This window comes from Notothenia rossii (genome assembly GCF_949606895.1).
Source record: "Notothenia rossii genome assembly, chromosome: 5".
NCBI lineage: Eukaryota > Metazoa > Chordata > Actinopteri > Perciformes > Nototheniidae > Notothenia > Notothenia rossii.
In genome coordinates, this window is record NC_136903.1 from 27957464 (window position 1) to 27978959 (window position 21496).

Below are 21496 nucleotides of genomic sequence, written 5' to 3' on the forward strand. Positions count from 1 at the left end.
GCTGTCACTGTTGCCCCCTGTCACAGTCTGCAAACTGCCCGAAGCAAGGGTGCCTGTCTGCTCTCTGACAGGGTGGCGCGTAGCCTGCCTGTATTGAGCACTACTCCCAAATACAACGCCTGTTGGTGAGGTATGGGGTAGCTCTTCTTCGCAAAACCCAACTTGGTTAGGTGTAGGATCAATTGGGCTGTATAACACATTGCCCGTTCCTTGGATCTGGCCATGACTATGAGGTCATCCAGATAAAAGAAAACTCTCATGCCACGGGCGCGCAGCGGTTTGAGCGCTGTGGCCAGGGGCGGACTGGCCGCGTCTATCGTTTTTCCAACCAGGTAAGATTTAACCACGCCCACTTCGGCATTACGCAAGGATCGACGTAGCTCTGAGCTCTAGCGCGATAACGTCATAGACTTCATCTTCGGCAGTTATAGCGGTCGCGTTAGAGCAGGATATTGAATAATTTGTTTTTGTCTTTCCAAAGGATTTGTTGACTGAAAGTAAACGATCCTGTAATCAAAGCCATATTGAAGAGTCCTGAGATTGTATTACTGGTGTTTTATCATTTAAAAATAGCCTGTGTGTATCCTCAAATGTCGTTTTCAGGACAAACAAAACACGTTTTAAATATCTTATCAGCTGGTGTAAGTGCAGAATATTGAATATAACCTTGACTATTACTGTGTACTTCATTTATCTGACAGCATTATTTAATGATACTATTTTATATATATATATATATATACACACATTTAGTCATTTCTAAACATATATATATATATAAACATACACTTACAGTATATGTCTATTACTGTGTACTTCATTTATCTGACAGCATTATTTAATGATACTATTTTATATATATATACAGACACATTTATTCATTTATAAACGTACATATATATATATATATATATATATATATATATAAACACACACTTTTATGTACTGTACTCACACATGTATTTATTCATTAATACACACAGATTTATTCATTCATTTATACACACACTCACATATATACACTTTATATTAATTCCTTTGTACATATATATATATATATATATATATATATATATATATATATATATATATATATATATATATATATATATATAAAACAACACAATATAATAAAAACAGTTGCAATAATAACATAATATGGTATGATCAATTATACCCTTTTGTTTTTGCTCCCATATTTCAATTAAAATATATTTTTCAAAATCAATATTGGTGGGGGCTCTTTTGTAAAGATAATCAATAACACCACCTGACGGTTGTTGCAGATTATACAGCATACTTGTTACTTACACACATGTGCGATGGTCCCCAAAACGCCCAAATCTGCACTGTAAAAAAATATATACATTTATTAGGCACTCTGAATAAGGGTTGACTGTGTAATAATCATGCCTTTTAATTGGTGTATATGTTTCACCCGGTGAAGGCTGGGACAGTGGGAGGGGTGAGGTAGGAACAGGGGACTGCTGAATGCTGAAGTCCCAGGATACAATCCCAAGTTGACTGCATGATCCACTTACCTGTTTGCATCAACTGCAGGAGGTATTAAATGATGAATTAACATTACCTCAGCACTGCATAAGTGTGGTCGTCAGTCATATTGACAAAGAAGCACTATTATATTGTATATTGTATATTATGCAGCGTTTAAAAGGAGGGTATTTCGCTTGTCAGATTCAGATTTCACGGGTGTGCCGCGTGAGGCAGTGATGTAACCATAGGGATGTAACGCCAGGTTGATGCTGTGACGTAACGCCGCGTCGATGCTTGCGTAATGCGGAAGTGGGATCTAAACTGGGTTGGAAAAACGATAGACGCGGACTGGCCATCTGTAGAATCTGGAGAACCACAGAACGGCCAGTCGTCAAGGGCCGTTGACGGCCGGCCGGCCCTTTAAAAAAAAAAATGGTTTAATGTCATTGCGCTGACGGCCAACAGAGGGCGACAGCAACTGCTAATGCAGTTGTGTGGTTCTTATAAAATAATCACACACGAAGAAGAAAAAAGACCGGCCACTAGTGATGGGAATTATGGCTCTTTGAATGGAGCCGGATCTTATGGCTCCGTTCCTTTCAAAGAGCCGTTCAAAAGAGCCGTTTTTTTGCCAGGGTTACTAGGTTTATCTGTGAAATAATCACCAGGATAATGATTGACTGTATTGCCAGACCTAATGTCAATAATCTGCTTTGTAAATACGACACAAGGTGGCTCCATATCCATGTCATTCATGTCCGTGAATGTACTACTTTGAATTTACCCTCTGTGTGTTAAGTAAATGAAGTTGCCTTGCCTTGAATGAAATTCACGCAACTCTTAATATTAGATACTGTGTTTTTAAGTGGGGATGGAGATTATTTGTTGACCCTGTTTTAAAGGATATTTTGCCCTTACAAATGGTGCACTTTATCAGTGCCTGGGTTTTGGTTGAAGTGAATCCAAATGCTCCTGCGTTTTCGCGTTTGGCTCACTTTCCATCCGAAAGACACGTCGTCTGCCTGTCCTGTACCACTTGTTATGACTTCTCTCTCTCGCGTATTCCGTTAAGACCCACCCCACCTCACTCCTCCTGCTGAAACCTACTAATCAGAGTAGGGACGGGTCTTCACAGAATACGTTTGGGGAACAAAATCAAGCTTTTTAACAGGCGAGTGGATTTTGGCAGGCAGTGAGTGCCGACCAACGATTGAACTATAACAAGAACGGCTCTCACCAAGTACGACTCGGTTCCGCTCGTTCATACCAAAGAGCCGTTCAAAAGAATCGGCTCGTTCGCGACCGACACATCACTACCGGCCACACAAAGAGAGAAGGGATTAGACGATTAGACGCCGCGGCAGACAGGGAGAATGAAAAATCATGGATAAATATCCAAGAAGACGAAAGAAAAAGGTGGGGCCGAGAAGGCAAGAGAAATAAAGGTGAAGTCACTCGCAGGTGAAGCATATAAATGGCGCAAATTGAAAGACCTTTTTGGCAGCAGCGCTGCTACAAACAAGTGCAAGATGATGAAGAGAATGCTGAGGGCGCGAGTTCAGATATACAGCCAGCCTCCTGCGTTCAGGATTGGTAATTATTCTGTGCTGTGTGTGTTGCTGCCGGCCCATCTCTCCCCCATTCTCATTGAGTATTTTACAAAGAGTGAAACAGCGCCCCTCTAGATGTTATGGTGAAACAGTAGATTGCACTCTCTGTTGCGAGAGGAGGCTAGACGAAGGAAAAAATGGAGGGATTGACCAATCAGATGAGGCTCAGGTCATGCCCCTGCCAACCTGTGATTGGTCAGGGCCATGCCAAGGGAAGCCAGAGGCGGCTGGCTTCCCTTGCCTCACAATCCAATCAAATCGCATCAACTTCAGTTCGTACTGTACTGTAACTGTCATCACCGCCTTTAAAAAGTATCAAGCAACTGAAGCAAGTGCAATTATGGAGTGTGGAGATTTGAAGTATTTCATCAAAAACAATTTTACTAAGCTTCCGCTACACAGTAGCAACTAAAAATTAAATCTGATGACAGGCCAATGCCCAAACTGGAGCTGTGTACAGAGAGGAAAAAAGGAGCGAATCGGACTTAAAACTTTAAATAATAAACAGCGGATTTCTAACATTTGACATTTCATGTGGCCGGACTGGGTCAGTTTCCAGGGCTGAATTTGAGTCCCAGTCCACCCCTGGCTGTGGCCACACATTTGCTGAACGTGTGTGGGGACAGGGAGTAGCCGAACAGTAGTCTGTTGTACTCGTAGGCTAGGCAAAACGCAAATACTTTGTGTTTCAGAGCAATCTCAACATGAAAGCAAGTATCCTTCAGGTCGATGGTTGTGAACCAATTGCCTGGCTGCACCAGTCCCAGTAACTGTTTTATAGTTAACATCTGGAATTTTCTGCATGCAATGTGGAGATTCAGGCTGCAAAGATCCAGAATGGACCTGAATTCGCCTGTCTTCTTGGGAACCAGGAAGTACAGGGAATAATGCCCACCCTTTCTGTCTTGAGTGCACACACAGCAGACACTGCCTGTTTTTGCACCAGGGCCTGAACCTCTGCTCAGAGAAAACCTCCCCTCGGGATGATAGCTTTACCTCTCTTATGCCTGTGAACGGAGGAGGGATGCTGCAAAACTGGAGTGAATAACTCAGTCTCAGCGTCCTGTCCATCCACTCCGTTAACACGCAGCTGCGCTTCCATTCCCCATAACACTGTGTTAGAGGATGTGCAATCAGCAGCGGGGCCCCATCGATAAAGCTGTGGTACTTTCTGGTGACCCGTCCCCCCGCAAAACTCCCTGCGAAGGGAAGCCCTGCCCATGGGGGGTCGACACAGAAAGGGCCAACTCTCTACTGAGGTCCTTGAACGCGCCACGGCGCGCTCTCATCGGAGTGCGCCCTCCGCCATGATGCTTTCACCCAAACAGTGAAATGCATCAAGCGGAGTTTTTACACTCTGCGTTATATGTTTCCTAACCCTGCTACGCCGGCCATAATGTCCCTGTACACGCATAGCGCGGTTTATCACTCTCACCCGCGCATGCGCACTAGCTGCCTCCTTTACTGGAGTTACAACCTGGGCAGCGAGGGGGAATCTGTACGGTCAACATTACGTGGCTGTGTGGAAAGAAAAGACACTCATACTGGAATACAAGCAATCTCTTTTATTGTTCACAAAAGATGATCTTGTCACAGTGGGGTCAAATAGGGAGGAGGCGGGATTCGCCCTCGTGTCCTGGCCGGAGAAGTCACCTCTCTCAGGACGGTGCACTCCACCCAGCACCCCTTCGCTGAGCCGGAGCGGGAGCCCGCCGGGTTCGGTCAGCCTGTCCTCGTGAGGGCCGGTACTGGGCCAGTTCTTCGGGACGGACTGCGGAGGAAGAGGGCGCGACGGGACCAATTGGGGCTCTGTACCGGCACCTCTCTCTCCGCCTTACCACCGCCGGGCGCTCTCTCCCTTGCAGAGAGGCCTGAGGGCGAGCCAGCGGCCGCATGCGGCTGAGCTGCGCCCTCTCTCCCTCCAGGCAACTGAAGCGCTGGGTGATCGAGGATATCGATCCGAAGAGCCCTTCCGTGGCAATCCCAAGGAGATCGTCTCGGTCTTTCTTGGCCAGTGCGGTCAGACATCACACGGCCGGCTGCGGTAGCCATACCGTGGACCAGATTATTCATCTGGCCCACCCATCGGTCAGATTAATCACTCCCGCCCTCACCGGGACACTCCTTGTCCAAGTGGCCCTACACCCTGAGGATTCCAACCCATGTCGCCACTGGAGCCTTCGACCTCAGTGGCTGTCGCCAAGTCGCCAGCACACACCGCCAGATGTCCTTTTCCCGGATATGCGGCATGCTAGTGACCCTGACGTCCACAGTAAAAACAGCTACCTTCCTGTAGGCGGCGCTGTCTTTCTTCTAGGGAAATCCTGGTTCTTCCCAGCTGCATGGCTTTCTCTTGTGGAGGCGCTGTTCCTGGAGTTGCAGAGGCCGGCGGAATCCCTGAAGAAGAATTCCCAGGAGAACGCCTCTGGTGGCTTGGAGGTCTAGGCTCGACACCTCTCTCTCTACCTCTCTCTGAGGCGATTGTCCACTCGAGTGGCCATGGAAATGAATGTTTCCAGGTTTTGAGGCAATTCCAACGGGGCCAGGCAATCCTTTATGGCAGGGGTGGGGAACCTCCGGCCTTCGGGCCGTATACGGACCGCGAGACCATTTGGTACGGCCCTCGAGGTAATTTATAAACACATGCAAAATGAAAAGAAATTAATGACATCTAGACCGCAAAATAATGAAACAAGCAAGAGCCTGTTTTTCCTGGCCACGGTCAGGGTCCTTGAACACAACACGAGCCTAATGTATCATCACGTGGTATATGTCTCCCTCTGAAACATGCTGAAGGGGAGCACCGGAATACCGCTCCTTCAAAAATTGCAGTACCCATAAGGAGCCGTACACATGCCACAGTTTTTGCGTGGCTGTGTCTTTAGTTGTAGGCCCAGTGGCGATCTGTTCATCTGTCATACTGATCATACAGTCAATAACTTTGTTATTATTAGCATCTGGTTAGCTAGCTATGCTAACGAATATAAGAAGCTTTTTTTACAACCAGTGAGGTAGAGGAACATCTTTATATGATCATTATAGTTATTAAACATTAAGAGAATAAAGGAAAAACTGGTATAAAATACTATATGACATTACAAAAAAAAGTTGTTATTAATAAACAAGAATACAGTTTAAAAAGGGGAGTGTTTTGTAAAATATCCACAAAGAAAAAGAAATCTGCCTACTGTTCTGTTTCATATGGATATTGAGAGATGTATCCATAGAGCTCTTAATTTTGCTCTCAAAGTGCACCAGATTGATGCTTTGAACTTCAATATTTGCATGCCCCCAGACCCCCCTAGAGGAGGTTACGTCCCCCACCCCACTTAAATCATGTTCACATGGATAGGACACTAAATACATTTGCACACATCTTGTGTCCATATCTTTCTGTTTTGGTGGTCATGCCACAACCGTGCATGTGCATGCGTGCGCGAGTCATGGTAAGATATCTGGATTAAGAGGTTGCTTTTTCTTTGCACAGCATGAAAGAAAGGCGAAATGAATGGGCTGTGATTTTAGTTTTTTTCAAGCAGAGGTTGAGTTCAATAATTTGTATGGCCCTTGGAGGATGTTGTAAAAATTGAAATGGTCCTTGAGAGGAAAAAGGTTCCCCACCCCTGCTTTATGGGATCTGACAGTCCGTTCATAAACGCGTCTATCAACACCGGGGTGTTCCAGCCACTGTCTGAGGCTGCGGTCCGGAATTATATGGCGTAGTCTATGACTGGGTGAGAGTGCTGTTTCATCTGCATAAGAATCCACATAGCCTCCCTGGAGGTTGAGGTCTGATCGAACACCCGGCTCATAGTGTCATAAAAAGCAGCATACGACCTGCATATGGGAGAGTCTCGAGCCCATTCAGCCGTGGCCCATGCCGGGGATCAGCCGGTGAGGTGGGAGACCAAGAAGGCGATCTTGACTTCCTCGGAAACAAACGCCGCTGTGTTGAGCTTGTAGTATACATTAGATCACACTGGACCAGGAACGTTCTGCAGTTTCCAGACTCCCCGGAAAACCTCTTTGGTGATGCCAACCGTAATGGAACAGATGCCGAGCGGGGGTGTTCCAGCCACTGTCTGAGGCTGCGGTCCGGAATTATATGGCGTAGTCTATGACTGGGTGAGAGTGCTGTTTCATCTGCATAAGAATCCACATAGCCTCCCTGGAGGTTGAGGTCTGATCGAACACCCGGCTCATAGTGTCATAAAAAGCAGCATACGACCTGCATATGGGAGAGTCTCGAGCCCATTCAGCCGTGGCCCATGCCGGGGATCAGCCTGTGAGGTGGGAGACCAAGAAGGCGATCTTGACTTCCTCGGAAACAAACGCCGCTGTGTTGAGTCTCGAGCCCATTCAGCCGTGGCCCATGCCGGGGATCAGCCGGTGAGGTGGGAGACCAAGAAGGCGATCTTGACTTCCTCGGAAACAAACGCCGCTGTGTTGAGCTTGTAGTGTACATTAGATCACACTGGACCAGGAACGTTCTGCAGTTTCCAGACTCCCCGGAAAACCTCTTTGGTGATGCCAACCGTAATGGAACAGATGCCGAGCGAACCTCGGCCTGGCCAGCTGCAGGATCGACGGGAGGTGGCACCGTCGGCACAGCTGGATTCTCTAGGCGGGTGAGGATTTGGTGAAGCTGTGTCGCCAGCTGATTGACCTGTGCAGTTACAGCGGTCTGCGACAAGCCTCTTACTCCGTGCCCAATGGCTGTTAGCTGCTGGTGGATCAGACTGCCTTGGGCAGACAGTGCAGTCTGGAGTGCTTTTGGGTCGGCTGGGTCTATGTTTGGTCAGTTCGTTCTGTCACGACCTTAACACAAACTGGAGAAACCAAATGCACGACCCAGAGACAGTCTTGAATGTAGCAAAAAATGTATTTTTGATTTCAAGCAAACAGAAAATCCCTCTTAACCAGTGTTGCGCTAGTTACTGAAAACCAGTAACTAGTTACATTACTAGTTACTTCATTTCAAAAGTAACTCAGTTACTTTACTGATTACTTACACCAAAAAGTAATGCGTTACTGTTAACAATTAACGTTTTAGTTACTTAAAAAAAGGGCTCCCAAAAAAAAAAAAGCTCCCATTAATGCCCTTATAGCCTTCATTTAAGTACTGTTATTGCATTTGAGAATAATACAATCTGTTGATGAACTTGACATGCATTTGCATCACTGAACTCTGCTAAGCAATGTGGTCTATACAAACACAAACACAAAGATATGTTTCAAAGTGCCAATTTATTTCAGGCCAGAACAAACTGACAAAACTTTAGTTGCCTGCAATCTACAGGTCTAGTCTGCCATAATTAACACAACATAGCTGTAAACCTGTTATGGTGGATCTGAACCCACTCAACAATACACACACTAACATTCCCAAGATCAAATACAATCTGAATATATTATTCAGAATCAAGTTGGAAAAAATGAATGTACTTTCACACCAAATGCTGGTACAGACAAGACAACCATAAATGCATTAAAACAAAAAACATCAGCTCCTCAAAAAGGAAATCTATGAGCAATACCATAAAATAAGAGTTGTATGCCGGCTTTTCTGAAACTAATGGAGAGTAAGCTGAATATATTGTTCAGAATCAAAGTGCAAAAATGGAAGTGCTTTCAGCACCATATAGAGGCAACTGCTGTTGTAGTCCAACAAAATAAGTATAAAAAAACGTCAGTGTTTTTCCTTTAGTTCAAGTATGAAGTCCAGCAAGCATACAATAAGTGTTGTGGAATATATATAACAGAAATTAAAGTGCTGTTGTGTCACTGTGGCACACACACACAGATAACAAATGTGGGCCTAGTTAATCAAAACAACAAAAAGTGCTTATTGGCAAAGACCTGAATTAATGTTTGAGTGGAGGTTTAGCTTTCGAACCAGTGGTTGTACCTCATGAGAAGCAGCTTCTCAAACCTTTGGTCAGACAGCCTGTTCCTCTTTGGAGACAGTACCACACTTCCCAGACTGAAGAGTCTCTCAACTGGTGCACTGGGTGGGGTAGCTGCATTTAGCTTCAGACAAATTGCCTTTATTGTGGGAAATCTTTTGAGAATCTCCATGCCTGTTTCGGCTGTTTTCAAGTAGGCCATTACCTCAGTTTCCACAGTGCTGAAGGTTTCATCGTCATCCTCAAAGCAAAAAAAGTCCTGCTCTTTATCTTTGGAGGAGCCTGAGTCTGGTGGAGTTGTTGGAGAAACAGGATTCCTGGCTGGTTGCTGCTCAGGGCCAGGGAGAAACTTGTGACACTCTGCTGCCAGGATTCCCTTGACCATCTCTTTCTTCCTCTGGTCTCTCACCCACCGTAACTTAAACTTGGGAAGTGTGACGGCTGCCAGCATTGCATCGTTGCTTTCCAAGATGGATGCAAATCGTTTTTTGATAGCCTGTAAAACATACACACAATGACACAGACATTAGAATAAGTGAGATTCCCTTTTATTTATTCATTTTATTTGTGTACATTTCCATGAAAGCTGCACACCGCCAGGTGATTTTGAACTATAGTTATGAGTTATTAAATAATTTTAAACTAAAACTAAAACTTTATTTAGCCAAAAAAAGTATTACTATTTATTTCTGTTGCACCCTGGAGTAGAGTTTATACATTTCAGTCAGTTTATCAATATGTTCAAGACTTATTGTGTCCCTTAAATAGAATGCATTGAAAACAACTTTTTGCACATTTCATCAATTTTCTTTGGCTATATTAGTGCTCTCTTTCAGCTAACAATATTAATGACATCTATTCTATAGTTAACAATTATACCACGTGTGCTGTAATAAAAATGAGTGGTGTTGCTGGTGCTGATTACATGCAGTCTTTCTCTACAGTGAAGAGGGAAAACCAGATAATTACAAAAGTGTTGATGAATGTTTCTTACCTGAACTATGGCTTCAGGTAGGCCAGTTGCTACAGTCAGACTGTCTTTCATCTCCAGGGTCTTTGACATTAATGTTTCTAGAGTGGGCAGGAGGGTGCCAAAGTAACAGTTGTCCTCTCCATGCAGGATGTCCAGAGCAACTGTGAGTGGCTTCATTATGGCACAATATTCCTTCAGAAAATGAAGTTCCCTGTCACTAATAGATTTTAGCTGTATAGGATCAGAGATGGCACTCAAGTCAATCATAGGCCTTTCAACAATTCTTGCCACAGCATCATAACATGAATTCCATCTTGTAGTGCATGGCACAAGCAGCTTTTTGGTGAACACGTCGCTCCCTATCTCTGAGGCCACTGTGGACCTGCTTGCCTTATTCCACAGTGCTGTGCACTTAGCTGTAGAGCTTCTGTAGATTCCTTTAGTCCCAGGATTTGAAAGGAGCCACTTCAGCACGTCAGCGCATGAAATTAAGTTTAGTGTGTGAGATGCACATCTTTGGTGCGGAGGTAAAACAATCTCTTCCTCTGCGGCGGTGTTAAGCACGTCTGCAACGTCAGTGAAGATAACCTCTTCTTCATCATCGTCGTCAGAGAGCGATTCCGGTTGATACATGGCAAAGGCTTTCACAAAGTTAGAGCCGTTATCAGTAACCGTGGAGGTAACTTTTGTTGACACTCCATCCAAAGAGTGAATGTGGTCAATCTCACTAGCAATAAGATCGTACGTGTGCCTACCCTTTATCCTTTTACAGGCCAACGCAGCTTTCTGGCGTTGTAAAGTGGTGGGGTTTATCCAGTGAGATGTTATCCCGAGGAAGCTTCTGTTGTGGAAAGAGCAAATGTCTGCGGTGGTCGAGATGTATTCCAGCCCCTCAAATGTTTTCTTTAGCTCGCTATCCATTTTGGTATATTCTTTCTCCAGGTAGTTGGAAAACGTTTTGCGTCCCATATGCCGTGTGCCGCCCGGACATGGTATCATGCTTTCTAGCTCCCTGAAAGCGGGTGACTCCACTGTAGAAATAGCCTGCACGTGTTCAACAACATACCGTGCAATGGCTTTATCCACTTTCACCTGACTAGCAGTCCCTCGGTTGAAATCCAGCCGTTGTTGCTTGGGTGGAGGTGGGGTGGCGTCGGATGGCTCTGGGTCTGTGGTCTTAACTAATAGCTTCGTCCCAGCATGTTGTTTTTGCAGATGTTTTAACAGATTGGAATTGCTGTTTTGAGCAGTAAATAGGATCTTTGACCCGCCAAGACACAACTTACACTTAACTAACACATTCTTTTCTTTATGCTCGAGAAAAGGAAAATAGTGAGCATATCTCCATGCGGAGAAACTCGACTTGTGCTCCGCCGTCGCCATGATAGTATTGTTAGTAGGCTAACTAAACACAAACACGCCCACAGCGCGTCTCCGCATGTGACACAGGAAGTATCTAAGTACATTTACTCAAGTACTGTACTTAAGTACAGTTCTCATCTCTGTTCGCCTCGCTGTTGGCGCCGCTCACCAACCTCTGGGAGCCGAGACTATATAAAAAAAATAACGGAATAACACACCATGTAGTAACGGTAACTGAGTTACTGAATTTAAAAAATAACGCGTTAGAGTACTAGTTACTGCCAAAAATAACGGCGTCACAGTAACGCGTTACAAAGTAACGCGTTAGTCCCAACACTGCTCTTAACAGAGTAGTTACTGGATTAAACAAAAAGCAAAAAATAACAAAACCTGACTAGACTGGGAATTATCCTCTCTTGGCTGAAGCCTGGCACAACCATCCATGGAAACAAACAAGACGATCTGACACAGGACAGGGGAAGACAGGACTATTTAAATATGAGGTGAATAGGAACAGGTGGAAACAATCAGGGGCGGGGCAGACGCTGTCGAGGGCGGGAAAACACACAAAGGGAGGAAGTAACAGGGCCTGAAATGAGAGACAAGAGGTAAGTACAAAATAAAACAGGAAATGGAAAACGAGACATGAAATGAACACAGGGACTTGACTAGAGATGAAATGACATAAATAGACAGACATGACGTGAAATAACCTGAAAAGACAGACATAACACATAAACATAACTGTAACGGAGGTGATCTCTGGGCTCATAGATCTCGGCCTCCATTACGGGTTGTTTAGCTTTATTGTGGTTGAAAAGTGTTCCCCTTCCCCCATGTCTGTCGTTGATTGTGTGCACCTGGTGCCCTGTGTTGTCTCCTCCCCCCTCACCTGTGTCCTGTTGGGTTGATTGGGTTGGGCATTTAGGCTCTGGGGTTTTGCTGTTAGAGAGGGAGTGTGTGTGAGATCCTGGTGGTGCTGGTGACTGTGCGCACAGGAGCAGCATATTGAGGCTGTGTCATATCATATGTGTATGATTTAATGAATGCCCACACCGGGTTGTATTTTTGGACGTTCTGCCTCTGCCTCCTTGCTTGGCCGGGCCGCTTAATTGTCAGCTTCACAATAACAAACAAATTTGACGAGACACAACAGTTAGTTAATTGAATATATCTTTCATTTGTGCTTGAAAATAACATAACTCAACCTAAAGCTACTTCTTCTAACATTAACTTGTTCATAATAACTCATTACTTTGGTTGATGATTGCTCTGTATAAGGTCAATCACCTAAATCACATTCTTATCTGTCTCTGTCCCCAGTTGGCCAAGCGCTATGGTAACGTATACAGCATTTTCATTGGTAATCGACCAGCTGTGGTCATCAACGGGCTGCAGGCTTTGAAAGAAGCCCTGGTCACCAAAGCGGCGGACTTCTCTGGCAGATCACAAGACCTAATGGTTAATCATGTTGTACTTGTGAAAGGTACATAACAAGGATTAGCCTTTTTCTATGCAGAGTGATTTTTCATTTGTATGCCATACACCATAACATCTAAATAGAAAGTGTGGAGATATAATTGTTTTTGCAGAGAAATAATGATCAACCAATAACTTAACACTCTAAAACTGCCTACATGTCAAGAGTTAAAGGCCTCATAATGGCACCACCTGTTGGCAGCAGTGGTGTTATAGCAAAGTATCAAGTAGAAGGAGTTATTGACTGATATATTATATAAGATTATCTGATTGCATCATTATATAATAATAATAATAATAATTGCATACTGATGCATAAAACATTCAAGCAGCCTTTTATGCTTGCAGCTGGTTAAGGTGGAAATAGTTTTAATTACCTTGTATACAGTAAGGTAGTATAATCCAGAGGTTACCAACATGGGGTCGGGTTCTACTTTCCACTGCTGGGTAGAATAATTAAACTGTGACAAACACCAATTCATGCTGAGAAGAAACAAACAAACAAACAAACATGTAAACCATTAGTATATTCAATGTCGATGATGGTGATCCAGAAAGCAGCTCAATAAGCTAATATTGAAAATATAACGTATCACTGAAATTGTATTCACTGTATTTAAAAAGGCTATTTGAAAGTGAATGCAAGTACTAATTTTACATTTTTGCATATAGCTAATGCTCAAGGAGTAATTCTAGCAGATTATAATGCTGCCTGGAAAGAGCAACGTCGTTTTGGTCTGATGACCCTGAGAAACTTTGGTCTGGGGAAGCAGACGATGGAGCAGAACATTCTGAGAGAGACAGATTGTATTACACAGCTGATCGAGCAGAGTGTTGGTATGTCCAATTGTCAACTCACAGTACACAGAGGTTGCTTGTTGCATAACTAAACATATAAGTGAGAATGACATCAGGGTCTAAACATCTTTTGAACTCTGTGCTGTGAACCATACTCTTATTTTATTCTCTTACCGCATTTTTTAAAATCATATTATCTGATATTTAGAACATTAGAAGTGTTTTTATTATAATATAATACATTATTATAGTGTCTTCACTTTTGTCAAGATCAAGTCCAAGAATAATTTTTCATCTGCACTTTCCAGGTAAAATTATGAATCCTCAGCTGCTGTTCCACAATGCGGCCTCCAACATCATTTGCCAAGTTCTTTTTGCAAGGCACTTTGACTATGAGGATGAGTTCATGAAGTTTTTTGTTGGCCTTTTTCAAGAGACCTCCAAAATATTCAATGGGCGCTGGGGTATGGTGAGTCACATTTTTGACAACAACACCACTCAATAGAAAGACAATGAGTCGATGTGCTTGAGATCTTTTTTAAGTAAACATACCCTAAAAAGGGTCCTGAATGATGACTTTAAGCTAAGGGAATCTAAACTTTTTGAAATAATTTTTGTTTTTCTTCATACAGATCTATGACTCTATTCCAATTGTGCGGAACCTGCCACTTCCCTTCCGGAAGGCATTTGAGTTGTTTAAGGTATTTTTTAAATAGGTTTGTTGACAGACAGCCAAAAAACATGTTTTATTACAATGATAATGGCTTGGAGTGCAATCCTTGGAGTTGATGAGTACCTATTATAGTCCACAGTACAGCTGAGGCTAATAGAAATGGCTTGTAAGTATCTTTTTATGGCCTTATGCATAGTCAAAGCCCAGTATAATTTATTACAATTCATCAATATGTGAACATCAATATCTGTTTACAATTGGGTTGCGTTATCTATTCATTATTATAAACAGTAACAACCTTACACGGTGTTCAATCAGATTATTATGCTACTGAACATGATATGCTAGGAAATTGCTTTTTCTTCATTTTTGGGCTACTAAATGGGACTGTAGGTTCCTGTTAATAGGTTAAATCGTCAGTAAAGCCTACAAGACAAGAGATGTAGACCTGAAATTCAGAACATTGTTTTGTTTTCAACTTGAACATTTAATGGCCCTTAATAAACCTTTAATTATCTTCTTTTTTTTGTTCTAAAACTTGGTGAACTTGGTTATTCCACCTCAACTATTTTGTTTATCAGGTTGCACATGAGAAACGTTTGGTGATGGTGGCTGAGAACAAAAAGACCAGAATTCCTGGTAAACCGCGGCATTTCATAGACGCTTACCTGGATGAACTGGATAAGGTGTGTGGTTCTCTTCTGTTCATTGGAAGAATTCTGTCCTGAACACCTGGTATAAACTGACATGTTGTTGACCACCAAGACATTTGAGCTTTGAGGAGGTGACAAAATGAACAATATCTACTCACTCTTTCTTTCTCTTGTCAACCTGCATAGAGAGGAGACGATGGCTCGTCATTTTCTGAGGACCAGCTTTGTGCATTTATTTTGGATCTGCACTTTGCTGGGACAGACACGACTGCCAACACCCTGCTGACTGCCTTCCTCTACCTAATGAATTACCCTAAGATACAGGGTATGGCTCTCTATCATCTGTATGTCTCCACTTTATTTATTCATACTAGAGGCATGGCTAAAGGGATACAAATTTCAGTCTGTCAGTTGGTCAAGACTCAAAAAATAATTAATTGATTGCTGATCGCCAATACATAGGCCTTTGTGGTCCTGGAAATATATGGACACCTATTGAACGAAATTGTCATCAAATGTGGTACATGGCTTTCTTTATAACATTGCAAAAGGGTCCCACAATAGTAGGCTAGATTAAACATGTGACCGTTAATCACATGACTGTTCTATTTAACATTGAAAACACAACTGCTTAGTTAGGTTAGAGCAAAAAAAAGAAATTGGTAAGGTTTAAAAGCTCATGGTTTGGAGCACTATAATTATTGCCTACTTAAGTGACGTAGAACGAAAAGTGGTACAATACTTAGGCCCCGGCCCCACGAGGACGAAAACGGTCGTTTGCGTTACTGTTTAGTGTCATATAGACCGTTCGGCCACACGAGGACGACCGAATAAGACAGTAAACAACTGTGGAAACGATAACGGGTCCCAAGGTGGATAGAACGGCATACGCAACGCTCTGGGGGGTCCAACGGCTCCGTGTGTGCGCCCTATACGATCATTTTCTGATAATGATGACGCAATAGCCCCGCCTCTACCCACCTCTGCTGCTCACCCCCGCGTCAAAGTAAACTGCACACTGAATTCAGATTATTTATCTTTCTCTCGATATGGACATAAACGCGAGTGAAGTGTAATCTGACAGGACGGAGACACGCAGCTCTGCTCACCTGCAGCTCCTCCCGCTGTGATACAGCGGTGAACGGAGCAAAACACACACTTCAAGTCAGATCATCACCCTTAGCTATTTTAATTACCTCTCAAACTACGTAAACTAGTTATAAATATGTTTATTTTTACTGTTGGCCGGGTCACTCATTACTGGACCAGCTGCTGCATGAGACAGACACTGACGCTGTCCGAAGAGAGGGAGGAAAAAGAGATGTATTTTATTATTATATTATATAGATTCGTTATTCATTTGTTTTAAAGCTCAATAAATAACAAGGAAGACCTTTGACCGGCACTTTTATAATTTTGTCCGGAAGATTTAAACTTTAATACACATTGACCGGTTCCCTCGGGTTATGGCTAGAAAGGATCCGTTTTGTGTAAATATGACGTCACGTTCTCGTTGTAACTCTCGTTGTAATCGGAGCGGCTCGGAAACACATCTACAGCAGTAACACGATGCAACATACACATTAATGCAGCAGGATAATAGTGAAACACTGAAAGGGAACATTTTATTGCACCAGGAGCTATCTTGGGACTTTTACTGCGACAACGTTGACTTAGCTGTGAATAAAAAATAAACCATAGTGTTGGTGATCTACACTACAGTGTTGTTCTTCTTTGAACAGCAAGACCGCTAACACCCTATTTCAACAATCACACTCCCTGTAATTGACATAATTAATAGATAGTTTAGCTTCTCATCATCATTTGCTGTGGCCCACTGATGTTAACGATTGTAACTGAAAGGCTGCCTGCCAAACGTAAACATTCAGCATTATTGCAAACTCTCGCAAGAGTTTTACACTAGACGGATCCAGCTGGACGGATCCTTTCTGGCCTAACCGTTCCCTCGGCTCCCACCGCGGAGAAACAGAAGGGCAACCATGACAACCATGTTTCTTCGCTGCTTTTGTGGAGGAAGTTACAGCGCCACGTACAGGCTCCTGCATATGTACTGCAGCTTCTCCAGCGGTTGGAGCTAAACGGAGCTGTCTCGTGTGGACAGTAGGAGTGGGCGATACCACCAAATCTGGATTCGATCCGATACCAAGTATTTCACGGCCAGTATCGCCGATACCGATACCGATTTTTTTTAATGAAAAGCGTCTTATGTACTTTCATATAGACTAAATCAGAATTCATTTTCATGAATACAGACAGGACAGTTTTTATAGACAAATAAACGTTTTACTTTTGCAAATTTAAAGTGCAAACATGAAAAATAACAATACAAAGTGGCCAGAGTAGCGAACTGTCTTCTTGCACACATCACAGTTCGCTAAGTTGTAATTGCCAGTCGTGAAATTGCTCCACACAACGCTGCTCTTTCTCTCAGCCATCATGCGCGTTTGTGTGTTGCACTCACGAGTCGCTGGCTGCTGCTGTCCTGTCCTGCCCTGCCGGCTGCTGTCAGTCAGCTTGATAATCGGCATTCAGGCAGAGAGTGCGTGCGCGAGCCTCGAGGAGACAGCAGTGGAGAGAGAAGAAAAGAGCATATACTTGTGTTCGTCTGCACATAGTTTTTCGAAGAAATTGAGGAGTAGAGGAGACGGGAAAAACGATCGATATTTTGGGATCGATCCGCCCACCCCTAGTGGACAGACCAGACACTATCCGGTGAATATTGCGTGTGGACGGAAGCTTTTTTGCGTTTGCGTTAATCCTATGCGTTTAGCCGTATGAGTCCTCGTGGGGCCGGGGCCTTACATAGTAACATCATTACCTTTAGTGATTTATAATATATTAAAATGTTGTTGACGAATGAATTTTGTTCTCCTAAAAATGTAGGTCTCTTTTTGTTTGACCCACAAATCCACAATGACTTCCTCTATAAACAGACTCGTTCAGCCTATATAATACAGACCTTTGCCTTTGATCTTGTCATATTAACTATGGCCACTACACAAACATATACTCTGCTTGTACATGCGACTTATAGGGCTATATTTTCCTATAACAACATTATCCTAGCTCCTAGTACTGGGTTAAATGCAGAGGCCAAATGTCACTGTGTGTGCTGTGTGCTCTGCATGTGTGACCATTAAAGAGCGTTTCATCCTCCTATTCTGACTATCTATCAAGTCAAAAGAAGACGACAACATGACAAGTCCCGTCAATCCATACGTTACTTTAGTCTCATGGACAGACAACACATCTTCACTTCATTTGTCTTCAAATATTTGTGAAGCAACAGTTAGGCTGCCATTAATTACAGGGGGTAAAACATATTGCAATGTGCTCTCTTTCTGTTAACTAACTCTTTGTCTCTCTTCATCATAATGTATTTTCTTTGTTTTCACCAGAACGCTGTCAGCAGGAAATAGACAATGTTCTGGATGGGAAAAATGAAGCCTGTTTTGAAGACAGGCATCAGATGCCCTATGTGCAGGTATAAGAACATTTTAAGCGTCTTTGAATTGTAAAAACGTAGTAATATATCTGGGTTTGAACAACGTTACAGCTGTGTCTCTGTTATACAGGCTGTCATCCATGAGATCCAGCGGGTGGCCGACACTGTTCCTCTCTCTGTTTTCCATTGCACCAGTAAAGACACACAGCTAATGGGATACTCCATACCCAAGGTAAGAGGAATATATTATGTGTGTCATAAAAATGTAAAAAGCCTTGAAATTATAGCAGTTTCCCTCTGAACACGAAAAGGTACGATTTGCAATACAGGGAATAGCTGATGATTTGAATTTCCAATTAGCTCCAATTATCTCCAAGAAATCCAAAAAATAGACATGTTAATAAATAACATATCCTAATTATGTCGATACAAGAGCATTATATTGCCTCCAGAAATATTAATAATTGGTGATAGTTAAATACACGTTTTTTAGCTCATCTGAGCAACTGTGAAGAGGACTGTGAAAAGGTATGGTGAAACCTGATGAAATTGGGAGGGGGGGGGGGGTTAGATTTAGATTTCAATATACAAACCTTGGAAAGAGGATCAAGAGCAGTGACAGCCATAGCTATGTACAGCACCAGTCAAAAGTTTGGACACACCTTCTCATTCGCTGGTTTTTATTTATTTTAATTATTGTCTACATTGTAGATTAATACTGAAGACATCAAAACTACAAAAAATAACACATATTGAATTATCTAGTAAACAAAAAAGTGTTAAACAATCCAGAATATGATTTAGATTTTAGATTTTTCAGAGTTGCCCCTTTTTGCCTTGATGAAAGTTTTGCACACTCTTGGCTTCTCTCAGTCAGCTACATGAGATAGTCACCTGGAATGGTTTTCCAACCGTCTTGTCCAAGTATTTTTATTTTTTATTTATTGAAATCTCCAATATCAACGTAAGAGCTTGTGCCTCTTCGGGGGGTGCTAAAACTTAACCATAAACTTAAGCCGTTAGGTGTTAGCACTCAAGCTCACAGCTCCTCATATCTGTTCAGAAACGAGACAAAAGTTAAACAAGTACAAACCACAGACTGTCTGTGTCATGGCAAATACAGTCGCTGGTTTATTTATGTCTGTATAGGCCGTTGTTGTGAGTGTGGACGGTCGGAGCATATACTGCGTTAGCTTAGCCGATCTCCATTTACAAAACACGCATTTTAAAAGGTTTTTTTGCCGTCTGTCTGCAGACTTGTCAAAGCATTAATTCATGGTTTTTACTAACCGGTATCAGTATGTTGTTACTTCGGCATCATTTTGAAACGTGTATTACAATTAATTCACAATCAAATATGTTCATTTTGTTGTAGTTGTAGCCAGCGATTCTCTCTGTAGCATACTCAGCCCGACTCAGCCTGGTTGTTGGCCCGCTAAGAACCTCGATTTTATGGGGCCAGAAAAACTGTGAAATAGTACCCGCTAGCCGGTAATACGCCAAGTGGAAAAACAACCAAAATCGGGCCTTGCTCGGCACGGCACGCTTAAACCGCACTCCGCGCTGTAGTGGAAATGCGTAGGGTTGCAAAGGGGCGGAACATTTTCGGTACATTTCCGGTACATTTCCATGGAAAGTTAAGCTGGGGAATTTTGGAAATATTCCATATTTGAAATAAATAAATAAATGTAAGTTTCCCGCGAGCGAGCTTAAGTTTCAATTTCGATTGCATGATATAGCCCAGCGCAACACGTTTGTCACACATGTTGCCATCATTTTCAGGCGATTTGTAATCTGTTCTAGAAAAACGATGTGTTTTGGGATATTTGGGGAGTTAGATGGTCCGCGAGTGTTTTTTTTTTATTGGTTAAAGGTGGGATAGGTAAGTTTGAGAAACCAGCTCGAGATACACTTTTTGTTATATTCCATGGAATGCTCTTAACATCCCGATAGCAATGAATATCTGAAGTGCTTTGACAAAAAATCCATACAAAAATTTCATCTGTGGAAGCCGTAGTACTGTAAAAAGCACGACCAATCATTTTAGCCGGCCCGGCTAAAGTAACTGGATGGCCTACCTGCCTGTCAGACTTCCATCTGTGCGCGTTCGTGTGTGTTGGAGGAGGGGCTCTAAGTGGCAGATTTTTTCCGGCTTTGTATTTTAAAATTCTAGCGCACTCGAGCTGGTTTCTCCAAAATTACCTACCCCACCTTTAAGTGGTCCTTGGTATGAAAAAGTTTGAGAAACACTGTACTAGATGAATACATTTGTATGTGATATTTGCAATTTGAACATATATTTATATATTACCCCATAATATCATCGAAACTTACTTCACTTTGTGTAGTCCACAGGCTCAAATGTGTGGCTTCTTTGCAGCAATTGGACCATGAACGCCTGATTCACGCAGTCTCCTCTGAACAGCGGATGCTGAGATTGTCTGCTACTTCAGCTCTGTGATCAGTTATGTGGGCTCTAATCTGAGGTTCTTTAATTTGCAGTTTCTGAGGCTGATAAATCTGATGTATTTATCCTCTCCAGCAGAACTCTTGGTCTTCCTTTCCCGGAGGGGGGGCCTCATCATAGCGTTTGATGGTTTTTGCGACTGCACTTGAGGATACATTCAAAGTTCTTTCCATTTTCCGTATTAACTGACCTTCATTTCTTAAAGTGATGATGGATTGTCGTTTCTCTTTACTGAGTTGAGTCGTTCTTGACATAATATGGATTTCAACAATAGTCAAATAGGATTATCCATTGTGCACTTACCTCTGCACAACACAACTGATGGTCTCAAACACATTCAGAAGGCAACTAATTCCACAAATTGACTCTTGACAAGGCACACATGTTCATTTTAAACCATTCCAGGTGACGACATCATGAAGCTGACTGAGAGAAGCCAAGAGTGTGCAAAGCTGTCATCAAGGCAAAAGGGGCATACTTTGAAGAATCTAAAAAATATAAATAATATTCTGGATTTTTTAAGAAAACAATTAAAATAAACAAAAAACATTGAATGAGAAGGTGTGTCCAAACTTTTGACTGGTACTACACATCCAGCTCTTTTTCAATTTTTCC

General features: G+C 42.7%; 2 protein-coding genes across 2 annotated transcripts in view; one reads left to right on the forward strand and one right to left on the reverse strand.

The window, feature by feature from the left end:
* LOC307041927 (cytochrome P450 2D15-like) overlaps positions 1-21496 on the forward strand; it is a 30191-nt gene that overhangs the window by 7202 nt on the left and 1493 nt on the right. Inside the window, exons 2-9 of the mRNA XM_079685535.1 lie at positions 12669-12831; positions 13497-13661; positions 13931-14091; positions 14255-14323; positions 14877-14981; positions 15135-15273; positions 18368-18453; positions 18545-18646. Of these exons, the coding sequence (XP_079541661.1) occupies positions 12669-12831; positions 13497-13661; positions 13931-14091; positions 14255-14323; positions 14877-14981; positions 15135-15273; positions 18368-18453; positions 18545-18646 (990 nt within the window). The remainder of the gene's footprint in view (positions 1-12668; positions 12832-13496; positions 13662-13930; positions 14092-14254; positions 14324-14876; positions 14982-15134; positions 15274-18367; positions 18454-18544; positions 18647-21496) is intronic.
* On the reverse strand, positions 7934-12655 carry LOC307041926 (E3 SUMO-protein ligase ZBED1-like). The gene is made up of 2 exons (XM_079685534.1): positions 10005-12655; positions 7934-9506 (listed from the first exon to the last, which is right to left on the reverse strand). Exons 1-2 carry the CDS (start codon positions 11364-11366, stop codon positions 8988-8990), a joined length of 1881 nt encoding a protein of 626 aa, XP_079541660.1. The 5' UTR covers positions 11367-12655; the 3' UTR covers positions 7934-8987.

Coding starts and splice junctions, on each gene's coding strand:
- LOC307041926 (XM_079685534.1), bottom strand. CDS start 11,366: ATGGCGACGGCGGAGCACAAGTCGAGTTTCTCCGCATGGAGATATGCT. Junction 9,507..10,004: donor TACCTGAAGCCATAGTTCAG/GTAAGAAACATT, acceptor TATGTTTTACAG/GCTATCAAAAAACGATTTGC.